The 26,154-nt window shown below is 44.2% G+C and overlaps 1 protein-coding gene across 1 annotated transcript in view; it reads left to right on the forward strand.

Annotated features, from left to right (window-relative positions):
* The first annotated feature begins 949 nt into the window (after positions 1-949).
* PIN1 (peptidylprolyl cis/trans isomerase, NIMA-interacting 1) overlaps positions 950-26,154 on the forward strand; it is a 55,162-nt gene continuing 29,957 nt past the window's right edge. The window contains exons 1-2 of the mRNA XM_053297768.1: positions 950-1,105; positions 19,774-19,974. Coding sequence (XP_053153743.1) covers positions 1,048-1,105; positions 19,774-19,974 — 259 coding nt within the window. The 5' untranslated portion in view covers positions 950-1,047. The remainder of the gene's footprint in view (positions 1,106-19,773; positions 19,975-26,154) is intronic.

Consider the following 26,154-nt stretch of genomic DNA (forward strand, 5'->3'; position numbering starts at 1 on the left):
GGCATAGATGCCCTCTTGCAACTCTACGACTCTGTGTGGGGGTAGCCATGACCTAAGTTTACACACACCTCTGGAGTTAAGGCATACAAATGGAAGTATGTGAATGTGGTTACTACACATGCTCTGCTGGGCATTTGAAAGAAGGCCGTTGCCTCTTTCTCTGAGAATTATCAGAGAACACACACACTTGCGGACTATCCCTTGGTATATTATGCTAAAAGTATCCCAAGCAGGGAAAGAGCTTTGCCAGATACCCAGAAGAGAGTCCAAGTTAGTTGGGCAGATAATACAGGACTAAATGGACCAATGAACTGGCAGTATAAATCAGTTTAATATGTTGCTGTAAATTAACCACAGTTGAAGTTGTCACGTTATCCTTTCAGTAAGGCAGCAGAAGCCCATGACCCTCCCAATGGGGCTTATTACTGCCGTCTAAGCGCGAGTAGCATTGCAGCCTGCATGACACCAGATTCTATTACACCTGCACTGCAGCCGCAGGCCTTAATTCCGTGACTTGGCAAATCGATCTGAATTGCAACGCATTCGATTTCCTTGCATGCACTGCGGACCTGACGAGAACTCCCCACTCACAGCTGCAGTCTTAAGCGCTCTTATCGGGGAGTAATCCCCTTTGAACCCAATAGGCCTTACTTCCCAGTAAACGTGCAGAGGGTTTGCGCGGTTTACTGTGCGTGTTCACACACTTTACAAATAAATTGTATGCTCTCCATTGAACCATCTCTCCAAGCCCCACCCTCTTAGTCCCTCCGCAGCCTCCATACTGCCCTTCCCCTGCCAATAGTTTCGGGACGCGAGCGGGTTGGACGCCTTTTCCTTGGGCGGGACCTCCCGCCCTCCTTGAAAGGCTAACCAATAGAAGCACGCTTTCGCCGCTCGGAAGGCCAATAGCGGGAGGAGCACTGGTGTCGCGAGAGAGCTGGTGAAGCCATTGTGCGCGTGCAGCGGTGGCGGCGTTGCCAGGATAAGTGGGCGTGGCTGGCTCTGCGCTTTGCCGCCGCTCGCTGCAGCTGTGTGAGAGGAAGAAAGATGGCGGAGGAGGAGAAGCTCCCCGCAGGCTGGGAGAAGCGCATGAGCCGCAGCTCTGGTACCCCCGCGCAGGGAGTGGGGCTGGGGGCTCTGAGGTCCCGCGCGGGTGGGGGTGGTGTATCTCGTCAGACTCGAAAATTGAGACTAATCCCGAGGGAAGCGTCGGGTGGCGGGAGGGAAGAGGGGGCCTGCCCGTGGTTTGGGGTCTGCCAGGCCCTTCAGCCCGAGGGAGTGGCAGCCACCGGGAGAATGCAGAGCTTCGGAGGGGCGGGCTTCTGCGTGGTATATTTTCTTTAAATGTGGGGTTATGGGGTCTTTTTGTGGGGGAGTAGGGGAAGAAATTGGGTCATTGTGACTGACGAGGGACTCTTCTCTGCAGGATTATAGAATAAGAGGAGAAAGCCAGATGCGTCGTCCTCCAAATATTGTGCGTTTCCATGGAAAAAGAATGGCTATTTTTTCCGTCCCTTTCCCACGTTTATGTGTCTCGATTTGACTCCCCATCCTTAAGGCCTGGGGTGCTTTGTCTCCCCCTCACCCCACCGTCTTCTTGCCCTTCCTACGACAGCCTCTTCCAAGCCTTTGATAGTTGTACACAACAAAAAATAGTGTCAGCGCAAGTGCAGGCCTTCCCATCGTTTGTTGCCCCCTCTCAGATGAAGAGCTCCACGCTGTTGGCCATAAGCAAATCACTCTGAGCCCATCTGTTCCAGTAGACCATCTAACGTGTGTCCTATTTCCAACATCACAGCTCCGAATTTCTGCTGATAACCTCTATTCCTGTAAATCTGTTTTAGTTTTAATCGAGCTAATAGTCCTGAGGTACAGGGTAGAGACCTAAAGAACACTGCCCTGAAAATCTTGGTTGAGTATAAGAGCCCTGCTGCATTAGATCAAGGATTTTTATTCAGCATCTTGTTTCCGAGGGCAGCTAGCTAGCAGCGTCGGAGAAACCTATGAGAGGGGTGGTGCATTTTTTAAAAAAAGGATCTTGCTTTGTATTAAGGCATGAGCAATCTCCTGCTGTTTGACCATAGCGCCTGCTAGTCAGAGAGAGGATGAAGATTCACTTTAGCTGTAAATATTAATAGCTGTTGATAGACCACTCTTCATGAATGTGTCTAATCCATTGTTAGACCATCTTAGCTAGTGGACTTCACCCCATCTTATCACAGCAAAGTTATGCATTGGGTGTTCAAGAATTTTATTTATTTGTTTATTTTTATTCAATTATTGGATTGTTATACCGTCTTTCATTAAAACAATCTCAAGGCAGTTTATAAAACTTAAAACAATATAAAACTAAAACAGCTACACAACAACAATATCAAATTGGAATCATTAAAAATACAAATCTAATTTAAAAAATTAAAGAACATGCACAAATGAAACCATAAAATACAGAAATATGTTTCTTCTGGTTATTGGGAATCTATTGAATTTTATTGGGTGATCTTCTAGTATTATGAGAAATGGGGGGGGCGGTATACCTTTTATAAACCTCTACTGTCCCCCCCCCTTAGTTTTCATTTTTTTAAACCTCAAACTCAGTGTGTTAGCCTTTTCTCACAAAGGTGGTACTACAACCCTTGAAATATTGGTTGCTCTCTGTGCATATTGTGTGATCTTCTCCAGTAGAGGCAACTAGAACAGTATGCAATATTTTGAATGCAGCCACATCATAGATTTATGTAAATGTTAATGGATGCTGGCTGTTCTCAACCCTTTTCTTAATAATTGCCAATATCTCAATCCTTTTCTTAATAATTGCCAATATCTCAACCCTTTTCTTAATAATTGCCAATATAGAATTGTGGTTTTTTGCTGCTGCACTTAGAATTGAAGGTCTTGTTGCATCCACTGCAACCCTGAGATCTTTCCTGAACAGTTCAAAATCTATCAGTGTATATATGAATTTGGGAGTTTTCCTCCCATGTTCATCACTAAGGTTACATGTTTATATTTTGTGTCCATTCATCCAGTTTGGAGAGAACTTTCTGGAGCTTTTTACAATTTGCACAAGTTCTTATTCTGAATAATTTGCTGTAATTGTCAGATCTGGGCACCTCACTGTTCATTCCTTATTACAGGTCATGAGCCGTTAAATAGTACATGAGTAAGTCAAATAGCACTAGTCCTCCCATTGCAGATGCTGAGGGTGGTGGTGGTGGGGGGTGGGGACGATGGCTTGCTTCTCGCTTGTGAAAACTGTCAGTTTATGCTTGCCTTTTATTTCTGCTGAACCAATTTTCAATTTATAAAAGGGCATGTTCTCATGCCTGACTGCTAAGTTGATTCAAGAGCTTTTGATAATGGACTTTGTCAAAAGCTTTTTGGATATCCTGTCTACATGTCTGTTGATGCTCTTAGAGAATTCTAAAAGGTTAGTGAGCCATTATTTCCCTTTGCAGAGCCATGCTGATTTTCTCAACAAGACTTTTTCTTCTATATTGTTCTATTACTAGCTTGAATAATATTTTCCACCATTTTTTCTTGGACAGAAGTTAGGCAAACAGGCTTGCGATTTCCTGTATTTTCCTGTGTCCCCTTTTAAAAAACTGTTATTCTCAGTGCTCTGGGAAGGGCCATTTGTAACGACAAATTGCATATTTGAAGACCAACCATTTTACACTCTAGAACTGCTGCATGTATTCCATCCATATCCAGTGACTGATTAGTTTTGAATTTGCCAGTTAGGTCTAGAACATAATCACTTTAATAAATGTGCTTTTCCAAAAACCCTTTGGTGGGAGGGAATGGTTCAGGCATAGCTGTCTGTCCAACATCTTCCATAGTGAAGGCCAATACAAAAAAAGAAGTCGGCATCTCTGCACTTTCACTATCATCCTTTTTAATCCTCTCCTTCCTCCTATTTCTAGCAGTCCAACCACTTGCCTTCCAGCTTTTTTTGCCTCTGATGTATTATTATGGGTTGTCTAGCAATATATTTCTCGTTCTTTTTCCATTTGCCTTATGGTCAGTTTACATTTGTTTGGGCTAGATTTCTCCTTTTTTAAAAAAAGGAAATCATCTTGCCTTTTGTAGTTTCCTCATGCTTATTAATCAAACTGGTATCCTTTTGAACTTTTGTTATTTTTCCTAATCTGTGGTATACATTTTATGAGCTTTTATCATTTTCTTAAATAATCTCCAAGCATCTTGAAGAAATGTGACCCCTTCTCCTACCAGCACTTTCTCCCCTAATCTTGAAGCTTCCTCCCTTGACATTCAGTGTAAACCTGTTGGACTCCTTGAGTAACTTTCCACTTGTGTTGTCTTGCCTTTTTGCTATGACCTGAATATACATTTATTGGTGTGTGTTATCCCAAATCAAACCTTCCTTGTCTCTTGCCAGAAGTCAGTGTAAAAATAGACCTTTTTGATGTTAAGCACCCACGGTTTAGTCCCATTATGGCCCAAAGGTATACGATATATGTATACTGTATACTAAGCACTGGGCCGTAATAGAGTTCCATTATGGCCCAGTGCCTAGTAACTCCCAAATCCTTCCACCTGATGCCATGGTATCATCTGCAAATTGAAATCTCACAGCTGTGCCTGTTTAGCTGGTACTGTGTGGAACAGGTAGCATTTAAAAAAACAAAAAACACTAGCTGACCTCGCACAGAGCATCTGTGTGACAATACACTCCCCCTACCTTCTGCCTCAGTCTCTCCTGCCCTCCTTCCTCTGTCCTCCTCTGTCCCGGCCCTCCATCCTCCTCCTTGGCTCCCTCCCTGCCCAGCACAGCACAGCTGCCCGCCCAGCCGGGCTCCTCTCGACATGGTGGCGCAATGTGTGTGTGCATAATACACACACACACGCACACACACATAAATATGTAGATGGCTAAGAGAATTAATCATATAGAAGATTATATAGATAGAAGATTGCTTTGAAGGTCCTGGATTTACTATCTAGCATCCTAAAATTTTATGTCAATTTTTAATTGAGGACGTCATTATTATATATTTCAATGTTGTTGTTATCAATGTGTGCCTTTGTGTAAACACTTCCTTCTTACACTAGCTCTCTCTGCAAGGCAGTACATAATACTCACGCTCTTACACCAGCCAGGTTCGTCATGATGCAGCACACTAGTCATCATAAATATTCATTTGTTTCTGCTCCTAACTATTAAATCTTCCACTACAAGCAGGCTCCCATTCTGGAGCTTTGCCCTTGGTACAATAGGGCATCAGGTCACTATCTCCCAAATGGGTTCTTTTCACAGGGCTGTTTTCAGCTTTCTTACTGTGTGGCCTTGATTAGTGTCCCCTCTAAGGCGTGTGCATGTGCATGCGCTCACACATTTTTTAAATTGTTGGGTCAGTTAATTTTAGATCCTGCTCAAGTTGAATCGGGAAGGCCCCACCCTGAATGCATGTGCATGCACACTGCGTTGATACTGCTGCCCAGAACAAATCTAATTCTGCACACAGATGAAAAAAAATTAGAGAGAACACTGGCCATGACCCAAAGACCTTCACTCTTGTGAAGGATCTGTTGACATGCGGGTGGGTCCTGTCTACCACATTCCTGAGGGTCTCATCTACATTGCTTCTCCAAGTGTTCCACCTTTGAAACAAATCTTGCCAATTTGCAGGGACTCACTGCTAGGGGTGTGCACGGAACCGCACAGTTGCGGTCCGGCACTGTGGAGGGGGTCCCTTTAAGGATGGGGAGGGTTTACTTACCCCTCCCGCCGCTTTGCCCCCTCCAGCGCCCGTATTTTCTGTAGAAATTGGGGCGGCAGGATACCTACCCGCCGCCCCTTCTGCCTCCTCATTCCAAAAGGCTGCAACAAGCCTTCTGCGCACGCGGCGTGCGAGCTTCACGTTCACCCGACGTGACGGGTAGACCGGGCCTCCGGCGGTCGGAGGCCTGGTCTACCCATTGCGTCGGGTGAACATGAAGCTGCCGCGCCGCGTGCGCAGAAGGCTTGTTGCAGCCTTTTGGAATGAGGAGGCAGAAGGGGCGGCGGGTAGGTATCCTGCCACCCCAATTTCTACAGAAAATACGGGCGCTGGAGGGGGCAAAGCGGCGGGAGGGGTAAGTAAACCCTCCCCATCCTTAAAGGGACCCCCTCCACCCGGACCGACCAGGTCCGGACGGTCCGGAGGCCTTTACAATGGCCTCTGGACCGGTCCGGACCCACCCCTACTCACTGCACTGAGCAGTTCTCTGTGATCTCTGCCAGCAAACAGGTAATTGTACATATATATTCTAAGCAAAATCCTGAATAACCCCTGCTGTATCCTGACTGAATGATTATGTTTTGTCTTCAGTGTTCTTTTTACAACTAAGTCTTGTAGTATGCAGTTTGTATTTAAGCTTACTGTCTTTGTTGCGGGGGAGGGGGAGCTTCACTGCTTTGACCTTCTTGGCCTGCTGCTGAAATTGTACCGGTACTCAAACTAGGCCTCGATGCCTAGTTGCTGGAGCTTCCTCATGCTTCCATTGCTGGAGTCACTTGGCCTAGCTTTAAAAAGGTAGAATTGAGTGGCTAGTAAGAGGTAGGCCTGCAGTTCAGTGTACCCTCTAACAGGGACTCCCAGATGTTGTTGACTACAACTCCCAGAATCCCCAGCAGCAATGGCTAGTCAACAACATCCCTTTTTAATCTTTAATAGATCCAGGTGAGTTGCAACATATTGAAACACTAAGGTTTTTTTAAAACCTGAAAACAATGTCAAAAATGAGTGTGAAAGTAGCAAAGTCCTAAAAAGATTTCTGTTCTTTCATCGCTACACCCTTGAATATTAGATTCTCCACAGATTCCATCTCATGTGTAAAAGCAAGGCTAGATAGTGTTGGGAGTTCATGGAATGTATGGGTGGAGTTGGACAATCTGGTCCTCTGATACCTTGAAGGATGGCTTTGAAACTCTTGAGTTTCCTTACAGTGAGCTCTGAAATGATGGGAATGGCATTCTTGCCATCTGTGAAGGTCTCTACTGCTGCAGGGTATAGTGTGGGAAATATTATTTTGGGTGTGTCCTTTGCATTGAGGAGTTAAGTATTGCTGTAAACTATGTTATACATTACTATGAATGTGCATGAAAGAGTATGAAAATGAAGGGGAGAAATTCTTTACTTGCTCTGCTTATATGTAATTAGTGCACTTCTCTATTTGATAACCACTTCTTCCTTCCTTTCTGCAGTTGTGGGGTGTCCTGTCCTTGCAAAATGGTTAGCATATTCACCAGCACAAGAAATCATATACTTATTTTAATATTTTCTCTTAAAATGGGGATGGGGGGTGTTCAGCATTTAGGTTAGCTTGCCAGTCACACCAATAGCATTTGCAAAAGTTTATTGTTGTTATTTTGATTTCTATACCGCCCTTCCAGAAATGGCTCAAGGTGGTTTACACAGAGAAATAATAAGCAATTAAGATGGCTCCCTGTCCCCAAAGGGCTCATATTCTAAAAAGAAACACAAGATAGACACCAGCAACAGTCACTGGAGGTACTGTGCTGGGGGTGGATAGGGCCAGTTACTCTCCCCCTGCTAAATAAAGAGAAACACCACTGTAAAAGGTGCCTCTTTGCCCAGTTGGCAGGGGAGTTACCACTTGATACAGCTGCCTTGTCTGGGAACTTGCAGATACTGTTGCAGTCCTTGCTAACTGTAGTAATCTGCTTGAAGTGGAATAGTTTATTCGTATCTGTTTGAAGTAAAAATTTCTACTCTGGGGATGATTCTAGTGTAAGTTATCTGGGACTGCAGTCATATTTATAAATGTCTTCCTCTTCTTTGTTCCCTTGCTTCACAGTTTGATGGGGACAGGTCCTACCATGTTTTTGAACATTGGCAGTTAGTGTTGTGGGAACTGGCTCTTGAAAAATGAGCAAGTGAATAGGTCACTGGCTGATGGTATTATCCCATTATGAGAGTTTTCTGCCTTGTTTAAGTGGGGCTGTGTGACAATGTAGCTCTAATTGCTGTTAACAGGAATCCACTTTCACATTGGGCAAGGGCTGTAGCTCAGTGGTAGAGCTTCTGCTTTGTGTGCAGAAGGTTCCAGAATCTGTCTCTAGTATCTCTAGATATGCTTAGAAAAGACTACTGTCTGAAACCCTGGAGAGCCACTGCCAGTTAGTGTAGACCGTGGTTGCACAATTTTGGCCCACCAGCTGTTTTTGGACTACAACTCCCATCATCCCTAGCCACAGTGGTCAATTATCAGGGATGATGGGAGTTGTAGGCCAATATCTGCAGGAGGGTTGAAGCTGTGCAGCCCTAGTGTACACACTAGTGTAGTGTACTGACCTATAGGGACCAGTGGTTTGACTATACTGTAAGTGTAACTCAGCTTCATATTGTAGTGATTGCATTAGTACTACTTATTTTTAAGCCTGAAGACTGCACAGAGTTGGTAAGTTACTGTAACAGAGTAGGTATAAAGGCAGGCAGCTGTGTATGTAAGCCAGTTGCCTACTAAATAAAGCATGTTCATTAGTATCCTGCCTCAATCTGAATTACTTTCATATGTTTGCTCAGTGCAAACGTAACTTGATCATGTTAGAACATGTTACCTTGACATGATAGGAGGTAGGCATTTTCTGTTATGATCTTCTTTCACCTATATTCAAATTTCACTTAACTATATTTGGATAATGAGGTGTCTTGTTAGGGTAACCAGAGAGGTCTTCTGGATGATATCTGGGCCGTGCATGTTTGCTGTGGCCACCCATTTTTTCTTTTTTTCAGTCCAGTCCCATTCTTCATATGGCACATGACCCTTCTTGGGTATTGCATCATTTGTGAGGATGATGCAGTTTTATCTAGGAAGAACTTGTTTAGGTAACAGGCTGTCTAACTTCAGTCTTTAGTCTCCTTTGCAACTTTAGATCTACTGCTGGGTTCCCAAAGGAAGTTCAGCTTTGTTGGCTTCTTGAACACTGGGGAGAATGATTTATATGGTATGTGCTGTTGAAATATATGGTTTCTCCTAAAGCTTTTAGAAGCTCGGATTACCCCAAAAGTTGCAAAGCTATTCATTATTCCCTGTTAGTTGCGTTTTGTACATTTAACGGGTTGTCCTGTACTTTGGAAAGACTACAGTGTAGGCCAAGGCTAGTAGTACAATGCAGATTTCATTGCAGTTGTGGACCTGCTGAGTTGACCTTGGGAGAGTATCTTGGTTCTTTGGCTAGAAAAACAAAATGTTCTATCTTGTTCCACTCTGATGGAGTTGAGTGATAGAACTGTCAATTTGGGCTTTATAATTATAGGATTCATGCAAGTCATAAGTCAACCTTGCAGTAAAAATTCACAGGGCAGTTGCCCACCTTTGCTCCATTTGCCTGCTCTGCTGTTTTGCCTCTTTCCCTGCTGCAGGATCTTGCCCCAGCTGTTCAAAGCAAGGTCGTGCTCTGTATAGTGCTATTGTAACTGCAGGTACCCTATGCTGTAGGGTAGTCTCTTTCCTTGAAGGACTGTTGGCCCTTTAAAGCAGAAGGGAAGCCACTCAGCTGATGAGTTGATATGTCTCCAAGTTGGAAACCAAAGCAAAAGGTAATTCATGGTTCAGGTTCAGAACTATTTAAAACCAAAGTCATTTTTGAAAGTGATGGCTCTTTATATCTAGCAGGGATAGAACTGTCCTTATCCAGCCCACCAGTGGCTGGTGCCCAGGGTGGATTTGATTTAAATCAAACTGATTTAAATCACTAGCAGGGTGGATAAAAATAAAAAAAATCCGATTTAAATCAAAAAATCCGATTTAAGTCAAAAATCCGATTTAAATCAAAAAAATCTGATTTTTTTTATTTAAATCCGATTTTTTTGATTTAAATCGGATTTTTATTTTTATCCACCCTGCTAGTGATTTAAATCATGATTTAAATCAGTTTGATTTAAATCAAATCCACCCTGCTGGTGCCTATCTTGTGTTGTTTCTTAAGATTGTGAGCCCTTCTGGGATGGAAACTATTGTATTCCTTTTTCTATTCCTTTTTAGAAATGTGGTATATAAATATTAATAACTGGGATAGCTATGGTCTGGTGAGCAGATAGATGACAGCCAATACATGAGTAGGGCAAGTGGATGAGTTGCTAACTGGCAGACCATTTGCCACTAGTTGATTATATGCCTACCATAAAGCAGAACTGCTTTAAAAGGAAGCTGAAATCCTGATATTTTGTGGCTCTGCAAAGCCATGAATATTATTATCCAACATATTTTAATAACCACTTGTCAACAAAAACATGTTAGTAACTTACAGCACATTGATAGCTCATAAGAAAAACGGACAAATTATTTTCCAGTTTATAATAGCTTCCCTGCTTAGTTGCCTGCAGTCAGTTCTTACTGCCACAAGTGGCCAGGCAAGTGACTGTGTCACAAACCTGGTTTAATGTAGATCAGGACTAGCCTTACAATATGCAGGTGCCTGAGGAATGAAAGGGTGGTCCATTTGACATACACATTGCTGCTGCTTCAGGAATAGAAAGTACTGATTCGAGCAAAGAGGCTAGAGGGAGGCAGGATGGACTTAAGTAAGGACTTGACAAGTCCCAAGCAACAGGGAGCCATGTTGCCTAAAAACACAACTATGACACCTAGACTAGGCTATTCAGTGGTAGAGTTATTTAATGAAATATTTATTTGTTCAAGGCAGCCCTGTTTCTGCTCTAAGTATGTTACTTATAAAGTGGATAAAGGGAAGGTCATTTATCTTCCCCCATAATGTGTGTCACTTAGTCTGGTAATTTTGTCAAGTGTCTATTGTCTGGCTCCTAAATCTGTGTGCTGGCTTGTAGATCCAAAGAGAGCTTGTCAGGGCCTGGCTTAAGTATTAAGCAAATGATCTCATCAGTCATGAAAAGAGCAGATGAGTTAACCAGTGGGGCCTAAACTAAGAACCTGCAAGTAGCCTATTATGGGAAATGTTAATAGTGGGAGGGAGCCCACTTTAGAGCTTTTTCAGGTTGCAGAACAAGTTGAGGTGGAAAAGGAGGCATCACTAGGCCCAGAAGTTCCAGTGACCTGGTCCATGTGGTCCATTTACTATCTCACCTACAGTTCCAAACCATCAAAGAATGTTGAGGTAGAAATCCCTAACCAGCAGGGTGGATTTGATTTAAATCACGATTTAAATCACAATTTAAATCACTAGCAGGGTGGATAAAAATAAAAAAAATCCGATTTAAATAAAAAAAATCCGATTTAAATAAAAAAAATCAGATTTTTTTAATTTAAATTGGATTTTTGATTTAAATCAGTTTTTTTGATTTAAATTGGATTTTTTTTTATTTTTATCCACCCTGCTAGTGATTTAAATCGTGATTTAAATCATGATTTAAATCAGTTTGATTTAAATCAAATCCACCCTGCTAACCAGCAATCTTAAAGTCCTGGGCATTAGCTTAACCTTTTTTTATATATGGATGTGGTTTGGATTTCTCCATTATTGATTAGGCTCCTTGGCTCCCCCCCACCAAAGATCTGTACATGACTGCAGTGCATTTAAAAGGTAGTACCAATTTCTGCAACATCCAGGTTTTTCATTTTCCCTCTGTATGCATTTCTTTTTTGACTGATCTCTTTGGGTTAAGGGAAATACAATTTCCCTGTACCAAACAACTCAGCACCCTTCATCTTTAATGCCAGTCTAAAATAGTCTTTCTGTGTGGTTGTATTCTGAAAGATGGGCTGTGGTCACATGACAATAATAAGCTGCAGTTGTACACTTTACTTTCTCACCATGCCTCCTCTTTCACACTTTGGATTAATACAGCCCTGAATGTGGGACATGGCTGGGATGAAGGTCCGAAGGGCTGTTGATTTCAGAGTGGAGTGCCATCTCTCTGTTGTTGATACCCTTTAGTTCATTCTCGCAAGCACAGAACACTTGCTGCACAACTGATTGCTCTTCTATAGCAGCCAGATTTTGGGTGGCTCTGCTGCCTTGCTTAAACACGAACCATGTGCTGTGTAAGTAGCTACTTCATTAACCTCTGGAAGTCTCTGCCACAGGATGTGGTGATGACCACAAGTTTGGATGGTTTTAAAAGGCATTTAAACAGAGTAATGGAGGACAGGTCTATCAGTGGCTATTAGCGTGGTGGCTATAGGCCACCTCCAGCTTCAGAGGCAAGATGCTGCTAAATACCAGTTGTGGGGAGCAACAGCCGGTGAGAGGGCATACCCTCACCTCCTGCCTGTGGACTTCTCAGAGGCATCCGCTGGACCACTGTGTGAAACAGCCTGCTGGACTTAGATAGGCCTTGGGCTGGATCCAGCAGGGCTGTTATGTTCTCAGCAGGTGAGATGAGTTAGATCTTACTATGCTGGATGGGGTTACACTCCTCCAGAAGGAACAGGTACGCAGCTTGGGAGTGCTCTTGGATCCAGGCCTCACCATGGTTTCTCAGGTGGAGGCTATGGCCAGGAACGCTTTCTATCAGCTTTGACTGATTCGACAGCTGTGTCCATTCCTTGAAGAGGACGACCTCAAAACAGTGGTACAGCAGCTGGTAACCTCCAGGCTTGATGACTGCAATGCACTCTACGTGGGGCTGCCTTTGTACGTAGTTTGGAAACTTCAGTTAGTTCAAAATGCAGCAAACAGATTGGTCTCTGGGGTAACCCGGAGAGACCGTATTATGCCTGTCTTAAAACAACTGCACTAGCTGCCAATATGTTTCCGGGAGAAATACAAAGTGCTGAGAGTGCCTTCTCCCTCAGAAGAGGGTTGTATCCGTGGACCATGGGGATCACTTACGAACCCCTGCTGAGACAGGGCCAATCAGAGACTGCTCTCCTAGGAGGGCGGGGCGATCTCAGTCTCCAGTTCTTGCCATCTCGAGCAGGGTCCACTCCAGTCGCTCTGTTCTTTGTTCATTTTTTACTTTAACTTCCTTCTTCTGGCTGGGGCAGAGGCAAGCCCCTAGTCGTTCATCTTTGGGCAGAAAGAGGGCACCAGGTGGGAGAGTAATGCAGGCCTCCAGGAGGCTCGCTTTTGGCCTTTAAGAGAGCCCTAAAAACTTATTTATTTGGCCTGACCTTCCAAGGCTTGTAAAGTGTTGTTGTTATTTTAAAAGTATTTTAATTGGTTTTAAATGGTTTTAATTGTGTTTGAATTGGTTTTATATTGTTTTCAGCACTGTGTTTTGAATTGTGTGTTTTTAATGACTTGTTAGAAGTTGTTGTACAATGCCCAGAGCTTCTGGTCAGGGCGGTTTATAAATGTAATAAATACAGTGAGGGAAATAAGTATTTGATCCCCTGCTGATTTTGTCCGTTTGCCCTCTGACACAGAAATGACCAGGCTATAATTGGAATGGTAGGTTTATTGTAGCTGTGAGAGACAGAATAACAACAAACAAACCCTCAAAAGCCCAGTGCCCAAAAGTCAGCGATGGATTTGCATTGTAGTGAGGGAAATAAGTATTCGATCCCCTATCAATCAGCAAGATTTCAGGCTCCCAGGTGTCTTTTCACTATATGCAGGTAACGAGCTGAGATGAGGAATACCCTCTGTAAGGGAGTGCTCCTAATCCCAGCTTGTTACAGTACCTGTATAAAAGACACCTGTCCATAGAAGCAAGCAATCACTCAGCTTCCAAACTCACCACCATGCCCAAGACCAAAGAGCTGTCGAAGGATGTCAGGGACAAGGTTGTAGACCTGCACAAGGCTGGACTGGGCTACAAGACTATCGCCAAGCAGCTTGGTGAGAAGGTGACTACAGGTGGCACGATAACTCGCAAATGGAAGAAACACAAAATAACTGTCAATCTCCCTCGGTCTGGGGCTCCATGCAAGATCTCACCTCGTGGAGTTGCAATGATCATGAGAACGGTGACAAAGCAGCCCAGAACTACACGGGCGGAACTTGTCAATGATCTCAGGGCAGCTGGAACCATAGTCACCAAGAAAACAATTGGTAACACACTACGCCGTGAAGGACTGAAATCTTGCAGTGCCTGCAAGGTCCCCCTGCTTAAGGCTGCACATGTACAGGCCCGTCTGCAGTTTGTCAATGCACATCTGAATGATCCAGAGGAGAACTGGGCGAAAGTGTTGTGGTCAGATGAGACCAAAATCGAGCTCTTTGGCATCAACTCAACTCGCCGTGTGTGGAGGAGGAGGAATGCTGCCTATGAGCCCAAGAACACCATCCCCACCGTCAAACATGGAGGTGGACACATTATGCTTTGGGGGTGTTTTTCTGCTAAGGGGACAGGACACCTTCACCGCATCGAAGGGACGATGGACGGGACCATGTACCGTCAGATCTTGGGTGAGCACCTCCTTCCCTCAGCCAGGGCATTGAGAATGGGTCGTGGATGGGTATTCCAGCATGACAATGACCCAAAACACACAGCCAAGGCAACAAAGGAGTGGCTCAAGAAGAAGCACATGAAGGTCCTGGAGTGGCCCAGCCAGTCTCCAGACCTTAATCCCATAGAAAATCTGTGGAGGGAGCTGAAGGTGAGGGTTGCCAGACATCAGCCTCGAAACCTTTCTGACTTGGAGAGGATCTGCAAAGAGGAGTGGGACAACATCCCTCCTGGGTTGTGTGCAAACCTGGTGGCCAACTACAAGAAACGTCTGACCTCTGTGATTGCCAGCAAGGGTTTTGCCACCAAGTACTAAGACATCTTTTGTGAAGGGATCGAATACTTATTTCCCTCACTACAATGCAAATCCATCGCTGACTTTTGGGCACTGGGCTTTTGAGGGTTTGTTTGTTGTTATTCTGTCTCTCACAGCTACAATAAACCTACCATTCCAATTATAGCCTGGTCATTTCTGTGTCAGAGGGCAAACGGACAAAATCAGCAGGGGATCAAATACTTATTTCCCTCACTGTAAGTGGGCATTCCTCTTTCCAGGTCATGATGTAATTGTGCTTGGATGACAGTGAAATGTGTAAGCATCCTCTGTGTCTTCTCTTTCTATGATAATTGGGATGAGGAAGGAGCTGTCTGCAAACAAAATTTGCACAGGCACTGCCATGATGTTGCCTTCTTACGGAATTGCTTCCAGGCTTTGCAGCAGTTTTGGTTGCAGTTGCTCTCACTTGCAGTAATCTGCCGTCTTTTAGATTGCTAGGATAAGCAGGGGGCCAGAAGTAGGGGTGAGTCCGAACCAGTCCGGCGGCCATTCTAAAGAATGGCCGAACTGCCGGACCGGTTCGGCCCTTGCTGGTCCGGGTCCGGGTGGGGGGGCATTGCTTTTGCGGGTGGGCTTGCTTACTCCTCCCGCCTCTTTGCCCCCTCCAGCGCCCGTATTTAACAGACTAACGGGGCGCTGGAAACCAGCCGCCGCGAGCAGATTTACCCCCAAAACTACCAATACCCCTGCCGTCGCCCGCCAGCCCTCCCTCCCTCCCTCCCTCCCTCCCTCCCAGCTGCCCGCCCGCCCGCCCGAGTCCTCACCCGATGCTTTAGTAAAAAACGAGAGGAGCTACCGGACAGAGCTCCTCTCGCTAGGAAGGCCTGCTGCATACTGAAGGCGCTTTGCGCGCGCGCACATGCGCGCGCTGATCGCCGGAGGCCCGGTCTACCCACCGGGAAAAGGCCGGGTAGACCGGGCCTCCAATCGCCGGAGGCCCGGTCTACCTGCCGGGCCGGGTAGACCGGGCCTCCGGCGATTGGCGTCCTTTGCAGCGCGCGCATGCGCGTGCGCGTAAAGCACCTTCAGTATGCAGCAGGCCTTCCTAGCGAGAGGAGCTCTGTCCGGTAGCTCCTCTCGTTTTTTACTAAAGCATCGGGTGAGGACTCGGGCGGGCAGCTGGGAGGGAGGGAGGGAGGCCTGGCGGGCGACGGCAGGGGTATTGGTAGTTTTGGGGGTAAATCTGCTCGGGGCGGGGGCGGGGGCGGCTGGTTTCCAGCACCCCGTTAGTCTGTTAAATACGGGCGCTGGAGGGGGCAAAGAGGCGGGAGGGGTAAGCAAGCCCTCCCCGCCCTTAAAGAAAGGCCCCCCTTCGGTGCCGGTCCGGACTGCTCCGGACCGTGCACATCCCTAGCCAGAAGGAAGCTTTTAACTGTCTGATAGTGATGAAAAGGCTTTGAGTAAGCCTATCACCATGTTCTTGCTATCACTGATTTAACAGTTATCACTGAAAGATGTAAGAATATATCTCGTTCAGTGTGTTTCAAATTTTCTACATTCAAGGAACAATTTCCACAGCAATGTGTCTGCCAAGGAACCTCTGTGCATTGCAGAGGATTCTGAATGGTATTGTACTACTACTGTTATTTATATTTTACTCTTCAACCAAGTTCTCAAAGCAGTTTACATAGAAAAACAAGCAAAGATGGTTCCTTGTCCCCAAAGAGCTCACAATCTAAAAGAAATAAGATAGACACCAGCAACAGCCACCAGCAAGATGTTGTGCTGGTGTTGGATAGGACCAGTTGTGCTCCCCTTGCTTAATATAAATAGAATCACCATTTTGAAAGGTGCCTCTGCTTGGTTCGCAAGGGATTCTAGGGTGCACACAGCTCACATTGGGCTGTGTGCTAATTTTTAGTTTAGTTAGCCTAGGATATTAGGCTGTTGGTCATCCTAGTTTCCTGAAAATATGCCGTAAAACACACTCAGAACTTTCTTGTGGCTGTTTCTTGCAGGGGGAGATATGTATGACAAGCTAGCTGTCTTGCGGGGCTGCTTGTCTTCCATTACTGTTTTTAGTGAGAACCTCCAGTAAGTTTCCATAAAACCCAAGTGTTCCCTAGAACATGTTGAAAACCACAAATCCAAGTCCAACGTGTATAAACACTGTACAGGTTGCAGGGTTTGTTGGCTTAAATTAAGGGGGGTGGCGGCACTACCTTAAACTGGGTTTCCTGTTTTGCAATCCATGTATTGCCTCTTCACACATTTTATAACAACCATTTTATATCCATTTGTTTGCAGCTAAATAGGCTTCATTCTACCTAAGAATGTAATCCAAAATACTTGGTCATGCAACCCGCCCCAATGATTTGTTCATTCTAGAAGTGTGTATGTCTTGGGGCAAGAAGGACAACTGTGAATTTAATTGATTTTTATTTGGCTCCCTCTGTCCACATTCAGAGACAGTAGGTAAGATTGCTTATCTGAAGACCAATTGCCTAGAACTAGTCAGAAGCCAGAGTGGGTAATTACTTGACAGAGCAGTGTTTTTGCCCGAGATGGAACGTAAATGCCTATGCAGTTGGCAGTCACAAATATCTGAGAACAGGATGCATTGCAAAGGTGTAGTTAGTTGGACTGTGTGAAACATTGTAGGTCCATTCAGCCCTGAAGCAAATGGGCCCACTTAGACACAGTTAGACTTGAAGCAAAGCACCATCACATTTGGTTCTAATTGGACCTGAGCTGAAATCAGATTGGGTCAAATTGGCCTCTGAAGTTTTGCACAGCCTCCAATTCCTGTATTTCCCAGGTAGGTCTCTCTCTCTAACCTTTTTTGCTCCTGGATAAAGGAGCAGCAGCTGCCAAGCATGGCGTTGATTTCAAAAGGATTGCTGGAAGACTTTTCTTGGTCCTTTGCAGTCCTAGGAATCATGGTTTTATTTTATTTTTTTAGGGGCTTCTGTAATGTCTGCAGTAACTGAAAAGACTACGATTCCTAGGATTGCAAAGGATCAAGAACAAAAAGTCATCCAGCAGTCCTTTTAAAATAGAACTCGTGCTTGACAGCTGCTACTCCCCTGCTGCCAGGAGAGAAAAAGATGAGGCCTGCCTGGTACATACGTTGGAGAGAGAGCTTTCGAGTCACTAATGTTCTTGCCCTGAATCAAAGTGGCTTTTCAGTTTGGGGGCAAATTGAATATACCTGACCGCCTGAGCCACTGAAACGAGGCTGATGCCGAAGTAGTGAAGTGGCCTCTGCCCAACATCTGTACAGGCTGCTTTGCGCAGCTCTAGTAGTTAGCAGAAACTACTGTAATGTGCTGTTCTTTAGACTATTCTTGAAGACTGTCTGGGAACTTCAGCTGGTCCAGAATATGGCAGCCTGGCTGGTGACCAATGCTATTTGCATGAGATCAGATTGCAAAAGCTTTGACTGTCAATTTGTTTTGGGGCTAATTTAAAGTGCTGTGTTTTGACTTGACGCTCTAAATGGTTTGGGTCTAAGGTATTTGGGGGAGTGCCTTTTCCCATATATGCCTTTTCATTGAGATCTTGCAATGAGATCTCTTTGCAAGCACTGCTATATTCAGAGATAAACTTGACCTCTGTGTGTAATTGAGCTTTTTCAATAGTGCCTCCCTGACTGGGGAAGTCACTTCCTGTCTGAAGTAAAGTTTAACTTTTATCTAAAGTACAGCAGGGTGCTTTCCAGACTAGCTGCTGGAACAGCCCCAAAATGCCTCAATTGTGGCAAGTCGTATTCGGGATGTAAACAGCAGGGGGAGCAGTCTTGCAGCAGCTAACAACCCGAAAAAACAGCAACTTTTTCACGCTGGATGTACGCAGCTATTAAATTTGCAACAAGGCATTGGAAATGTGAGTGGCACCCTGCGGTCCCAGTAGGTACTGCAGTGTCACGACGCAGAAAGTGTGGAAGCACACTTTCGAGACACATCCTGACCCCTTTGTAGGGTCTAGTCTGGAAAGCGCCCAGATCTGTCTGCTTGAGCTTTATAGAAGAGTTATAAAGATTTTACTTTTTAGATAAGACTTTGGTCTGTAGGTGAGGTTGGGAAGTTGTTTCAGTACTATCTGATATTTTCTGTAGACTGCGATGGTTTAACTCGCAACACATTGTATCTTTATGAATTGTGTTGCTTTGCTCTTACCTGCTTGAATTGAAGTAATTGAAAAGTTGGCTATGCACTTCTGAATATGAATTAAGGTTACAAGGTTACTTATGTTATTTCAGTGGATGGTCCTGGTGAGGTACAGGATGGCACCTCCTTGGTCTCAATTCTGTGATGACCTCTGTGTCTCAGAGCCATGTAGAAGTGCACAACAATAAGTTAAAAAAAACTCCACAGGACTTGTTGCCTTATCCAGTACAAATTAAGTCCCTCTGAGTTTGATGGGACTTACTCCCAGATAGGTTGCATAGAATTGCAGCTATAGCCATCTTTGTAAGTTTGATCTCAGTCTAGTATTTCCTTCTGTAGTTCTTCTGCATAGAAAAAGTGTGTTAACCTCAACATTCGCTTTATTTTTAAGAGAAGGCACTTAACTATAAACAATCACTAATTTTAGTTTTTAAAGCAAATTATAGGAATTGAAATGGTTAAAAAAAAACAAATCCTGTGCGTTTAAAAAATAATAAGAATTCCAGCCTGACAGTTTGTAAGATTTTTTTTTTTTTAAGTGTATAAAGGAAAGGGGAAGAAGGCTTTTGTGTGCTGGAATGAACTCTATAAAACTGCCAGAGTTTCAGCTTAGCATTAACCAATAACTGAAGTTACTGAAGTCAAAAAGTACTCAAAGGCTTATTTGAGGAAGTGGTGGTTGATATCTGTTTGGAGATCTATTCAGTCTTGGCTGTAACTCTGTGTGTCATATCTGGTCTGTGACATCACAAGGTAGCACACTGTCTGGATTGGCATGGCACAGACATGGGAGGGGCTTGCCCTTGGAAGAGTGAGGGTTGAGAGGAAGTACAATAAGCTCCTATATCTGAAGTGTGAGAGAGTATGATACTAAAGTGAAATATTGGCATGGGTGAGTAATACCTTTGGGTAATCTGAGATTTCCTTGGATCTCTCAGGGACCTGCCCTGTCTTACAACTCAAACCTTTCTCCTTCTTTTTGCAGGACGTGTCTATTATTTCAACCACATCACAAATGCTAGCCAGTGGGAGCGCCCCACTGGAAACAGCAAGAATGGCCAAGGGGAGCCGACGAAAGTGCGATGCTCACACCTCTTGGTAAAACACAACCAGTCTAGGAGACCTGCGTCGTGGAGGGAGGATAAGATCACTCGGAGCAAGGAGGAGGCCCTGGAACTAATTAATGGCAAGTAAAAAGCAAGGGAAATTGAGAGCTTAATACACTGAAGCTCTCCTTTTCACACCAGATGGTCTAGCACATGTTGCAATGGTTTCCTTTCACTTTTTCTGGTGGAGCCCAGCAACCTGTAGACCCAAAAGATCTGTTGTCTTACTTTTCAGGGATCTCAGTCTAGGTATTGCAGCTGCCTCTTAAGGCCATTTTGTTTTTCTACAAATTTTCTGTGCATGGTAGGTTTCTGATTCTGTAGCAGAGGACTCGGATTCCTGAACAACTTGTCTTTCATTCTAGCCTTTAGAATTGTGGAATAATATTTGGAAATGCTTTTTCAAACTGTCCATGGCTATCTTTCCCTTCATTGCCAGCTATTCATGTTTCTCAGTTCATGTAACTTAGTCACTTCATTCATTATTCCTTACCAAGAATCTCAACTGCAAACAAAAAACAAAAAAACACCCACCCTCAAATGTTGTGTTCAGTACTGTCCCTTGTTGATTGCGGTTTCCCCAATCACGGATATGAGTATCTGTGACTGGGAAATTGTCACAGCCCTCACCAACTGTGCCCCCAGTATTCGTGGTTTGGTGAGGTGTCTTTTAAAAAAATGATTTGGGGGGGCATTTCTGGGGGCCTGGGGATTCTTATTTTACCTTTTTTTGCCCGTGATTCCCCTAACCCCGTTTGCAATGATTCTCCACTGCAGATTTGGCAACCGTGAGGTTTTCCCAGAACGGAACCCTCACAGTTGGCAAGGGACGCTGAATTCATAGGTTGGTGGATTTTGATTATAGAAGGCCAAGTTAATTTGCATGATTTGGGACATCATATATAGATGCTTTAGTACGAAATATGAAAGGTATTGCTTAAAGCAAGAGCTCTATCTTACTGCATTTATATCCTGCCCGTCCTCCAGGGAGCTTAGGGTGATGCATATGGTGGTTCTTCCCTTTTTATCCTCAGCATCCCTATGAGGTGGGTTAGGCACAGAGAGCGACTGGCCCAGGGTTGCCAAGTGAAATTCATGGTGGAGTGAGGCATTGAATCTGGGTCTCTAGAGCTTTTAAAGCCTGCTTCACGCAGAGGAAGTGGTGAAACCTGCTTCTGACTCATTTGGGAAAGATTAACTTTTCCCCTCCCCTGCCCGTGTGTGAGGGTGGGTGGGGGTGGTGGTGTAATTTATAGCTCATACAAACCTAACATAATGATAAGGAGCCTAGATGAGAACTCTTTTTCCCCACCCCTCACCCAGCATCTAGTTTTCTAGTTACAGGGAGTGAAAATGAGTGTTCAGTCCTTGCTTGCTGTTTGCATGATCTAGCCCTCAATTCTGCAAATATTTATTTGGTTTGGCTAGAAAAGAAATGGGCAATTCATGTTGTGGAAACATTTCACACACGGTTTTGGAACCACCAGCGTAAGTTCTGGACTCTGATATGTACTATGGAGACAACTACATTTTCACTCCCAATATACTACCTGTAATGTCACCCATCCACTTTCAGCTGGTATGCCATGATGACCAAAATGTATTGTCAGTAGAATCCGCTGGAAGTGGGTAGAATTACCTTAATTTCTGGAAACCTCCCCAAAAGCCTAGATTTTTGTTGGGAGGGCAGAAAGTGGTGTGCTACCAATACAATTTGCCTGACTCCCTTTAAGAGTCTGTAGAGTTCCAAAAAAGGACAGCCATTGTTAGAATGCCAGACTGTGTGTTTTAGGACTCAGTTGAACAAACAAGAGGGAGCCTTCATTTACTGGTATCGAGAACATTGTTCCCTCTAAGGTGTGCACCCTCACAAGTTTTTGGATGTCTGCTCAGTTCATTTTAGATTCCGCTGAGGTTGAATTAGGAAGGCCCCACTCTGAATGCATGTGCGCGCACACTGCCTTGATACTGCCACCCAGAACAAAACACTTCCACACAGAGATGAACAAAATTAGAGGGACCACTGATTAAGAATGTCCTCGGAGTTGAGGATTTGATTGCAGACTCATGCACCACAACCACTTGGGAAAAGCTCTTCAATCGCTGTTGGGTGAGGTGGGGACTGAAATATCAGTTGCCTCAGTTCCTAGCTTGTTCTCTTGCCTCACTCTTACTCTAGCATTTTAACTTGTAAAGCCATGTGAGGGGTTTGCTTGTATTTTTTGTTTAAAATGTGTATTTTTATACTGAAAATAAAATAAAATTTATTTGAAGCCGAAACCAATGTTCAACACATCTTCCTTTGCTGAATATTTCATTTCACCAGTGGAATGAGGGTGGGGGGAGTGTGTGGTGAGGGAGAACAGAAGTTACAGGGTAGTAGCATGGGAGAGCAGGATACTGTAGGCTTGCATATCTTCCTTATGGAATCTGGTGTAGCCCATGACACTTAACATTTCTCAGCTTAACTTAATCAGACATCCGATTAAATCAGTTAAGTGTCCTAAACCTGTTCTACTGAAAACTCTGGACTCCTCATTTGTGTTACCTGCCAGCATTACAACTCAGCTCCTAATAGGACTGAGAAAATCCATGGTGTTTCCATTGCACCTGCATTTGTAGAAGGAATAGAACAGTGATATTTAGCTAGACACTCTGCAGCATTTGATATGCAAGAGGTGAACAGAAATGCAGTCAGGCTTGTGGGGACAGTAAACAGTGTGTCTAAAGCACAGCCCTTGAATTGCTTAGTGGCTTTAAATCTCATTGGGGCAGCCATAGCATTACCCCTTCAAAGGCAAACGGTTTGGGCTCTCGGTTTCCCATCCTCCTGCTGCTCCTCGTATGCCTAGTCTAGTGTTCCCTACCATTCCAGTCGTTTTATTGGTGTTTTTGGGGCACGTTCCATGTTTTGCATGCATCAGATAGGCCCTCCCATATCCAAGCTTGAGTGCTGTGTGGCAGAAGTGACACTGCTGGGATTGGAAGAGTAGAGAAGAAACACGCCCTGCTTTCTCCTCCTCCTCCTCCTTCTTCTTCAGTGCAGTTGTCATAGGTTGAAGTTGGGATCAGGGCTTCTGCCTCAGCCAAGGAATGAGGCTGCTTTTCTTCTGGAGCTTGATCTCTCCCTCTGCTCATTTGGTTGCAGATGCTACTCACCCATTTCTAGTTATGTGGTCACATCCTGCATCCTCTCCTTGCATCTGTTATGGTCCTTTTAACTGTGCAAAGTACTTTGCATGTGGTGTGTTTGCAGCACCCACTGTAAGATAGTAACCCCATCTTGCATATGGAGAACTGAGGCTGAAACATGGCAGAGGTGAGATTTGAACCTCTCCTCAGGAGAGGAAAGCTGGTCTTGTGGTAGCAAGCATGACTTGTCCCCATAGCTAAGCAGGGTCTGCCCTGGTTGCATATGAATGGGAGACTTGATGTGTGAGCACTGCAAGATCTTCCCCTCAGAGGATGAAGCCGCTCTGGGAAGAGCAGAAGGTTCCAGGTTCCCCCCTGGCTTCTCCAAGATAGGGCTGAGAGAGATTCCTGCCTGCAACCTTGGAGAAGCCGCTGCCAGTCTGTGAAGACAATACTGGGCTAGATAGACCAAAGGTCTGACTCAGTATATGACAATTTCCTATGTAACCAGGAGTTCCTGATTCGTACCTTAGCCTTGTGCTACAGCCATCTACTGCTCATCAATGCCATCTCTCTTGGAGAGAGGTAGAAACCTCTATCGATTGCTGTGCAAAATTGATTGCAAATCAGCTGCCAGGATTCAGTGGGCAGAGTTTCTATCTCCCCCACCCCACCCATTCCTCCCATGTGCCTTTCAGTTGCATTATGAGTTGCACTCATATTAGATACAATTACATTACCTCTTGGGACCTCTCTAGCAAAGCTTTAAATAGTCAAAGATGACAAAGCATGCAAATGGTATGGGGTATCTGCACATTCATCAGGGATTGACAGAGCATCTTGGTGCTGCTACAAAGGAAGCTGGTATGGGGCAGTTCTTATTTGGGAAGTTTGTAGAAGTTCTTAAGTAAAAGTTCTTATTTGGGAAGGGGAGAATTGGGTTGGAAACCCAGCATCAGGATGGAGAATGATTGTATTGCATGATGATGTGTTTGGCAGTGGAGGGGGTGAGGGTGGCGTTCCTGGTGAAAGTAGGCATGCTTATGTTGGCAAACAAAGCCCCTGGGGCTTTTGGTAAAATCTCTTCCAGGTTGCTTGAGGTGATAGAGGCATGGGATTAGCTTGGTGCCAACCTTTGCATGTTACCAGCACACAGCAGGGAGGACAAGAGTTACAGCTGCTGAGCCAAGCCTCCCATACTTCAGCCCACAAGAGTGGCACGTGGCGTTGATTTGGAGCCTTGTTTATGTTGAACACACTCCCTCTGAAATTGGATGAATTACTCTTGTGGTCCCACAGATCTCTGTGGGAGAGAATTAAGCATGTGTTATTGAAATAAATTGATTTAACAGAAATCAGTTGTTAAACTTGATTTCTTTTACCTTGAGTACAAGCTCAAGTTGTTCCCTTACAAGATTCCCTGCACATTGAAAAGCAAACATGTTTGGGATAAGGCTAGGTTTAATACCTCCTCCTCAATGGTACTAGCTTTCTATGGGGAGGTGTTGTGGCAGGGGTGGGGGCGGCATTTTTTTGCATAGGGCCACACACTCATACTCTGCCAACTCAATATGAAAAACCTAATTTCACCTCATGGAGAAATGCTTTTCTGGCTGTAACTATTAGCCCTTGCTTCTGGAAACTTTAGGACATGTATTTCCACTTGCAAGGACAGTAAGAAATTCAAACCATAATTCATTAATTTCATGATGCCTCCCTGACATCCCTTGTCTCCTAAATAGATATAACTCTTTTTTAATTATATTTTTGTATTTCAACAAGGTAACAGAAATAGAAAAGAACCGTAGAAAGAAAGAAAAAAGATAAAAGTAACTTTACAATTAGCAGTTCTTAAACATCTCATAACAACATACATCAGTCAGGAGGTTTAACAGCCCTCTGTTCTCCACCTTTCAAAAAACACCCACCCACATGAAACCGCCCTTGCCAAGAATTGTAAAAACAAATATTTAAAAAAAAAAAACACCACAGAAATACCACTTTAATTAACTGCATATTCTAGAAGAAAAACCAAATCTTGGATGAAGGTGTTGACCCCATGCTAAATTGTAAATTATGAAAGGCTCCCAAATAGAAATAAATGTTGCATCTGAAATATTCCGTAAATAAGCAGTAACCTTAGCCATTGAGGCATATTCCCATAATTTTAATAACCACTCATCTATTGTCGGGCTTATTTGTTGTCTCCATTTAGCAGCATATACAATCCTGGCTGCAGTAATCATATACAAAGACAGCTCTGAATATTTAGTAGGAATATAGGATTTAGTCAAATAGTTATAATTCTGTAGTGCAGCATTATAGCATATATGGATTACATTTTGCTTCTGGAGCAGCAAACTAGTGCACACTTGTCTGAAAGAAAGTTTTCATGGTACTCTGTGGGGTTGACTTTCTAGGATTGGGCTGTAGGTAAAGGTTCTAAGTCACAAACAAATCTTTAAATTGTTATAGCAACCAGTTCAAAGGAACATATTGTGTTAAATAGATTTGCTCTAGTTGCAATGCTTGTGTTGCCTTATAAGCATTACAAGAAGCTCAGCCAGCTGAATGAGGAAGTGTCAGTGCATTTTGTTGGTGCTTGGTGGTAATGCTAAAGCTACTCTTCGAAGAAGCTTGCATTTTCTGTGGAATCCTGCAGGCACTGATGCATACCTTGTCAGGGCATTACAGCTTTAGCCCTCCAGCTGTTTGAATACAACTTTGTTCATCCATGCCCCAGTGGCGAATAGCCAGGGATGATGGGAGTTGTAGTCCAATAGCTGAAGGGCTGAAGTGGTGCAGCTGAAAAAGAACGGAAACCTTCCACCAAGTTAACTTAAATCTTTGTGAAAAGAAAAGCGAGAGTTCTACAATCCATATAAGTTATGCAAATCAAAATAAACTTGCCTAATTCTGCAATAGATTACAGCAGACGTAATATACAGCAAATGTAATACTGTGTTCTGCTTGCATAGCAGAAGGTGCAAGCAACTATATAAAGTCTGGAAACTTTACCCCGACCCCCGAAAACCTGTTCAGCAACTTCTTTGCTTTTGGAGAGTTCACCAGGCATCACCCTCATTTTCAGACACATCTACACTTTAAAGATTGCTGAGATGCCTAGG

Source organism: Hemicordylus capensis, chromosome 2 (assembly GCF_027244095.1).
Source record: "Hemicordylus capensis ecotype Gifberg chromosome 2, rHemCap1.1.pri, whole genome shotgun sequence".
Lineage (NCBI taxonomy): Eukaryota > Metazoa > Chordata > Lepidosauria > Squamata > Cordylidae > Hemicordylus > Hemicordylus capensis.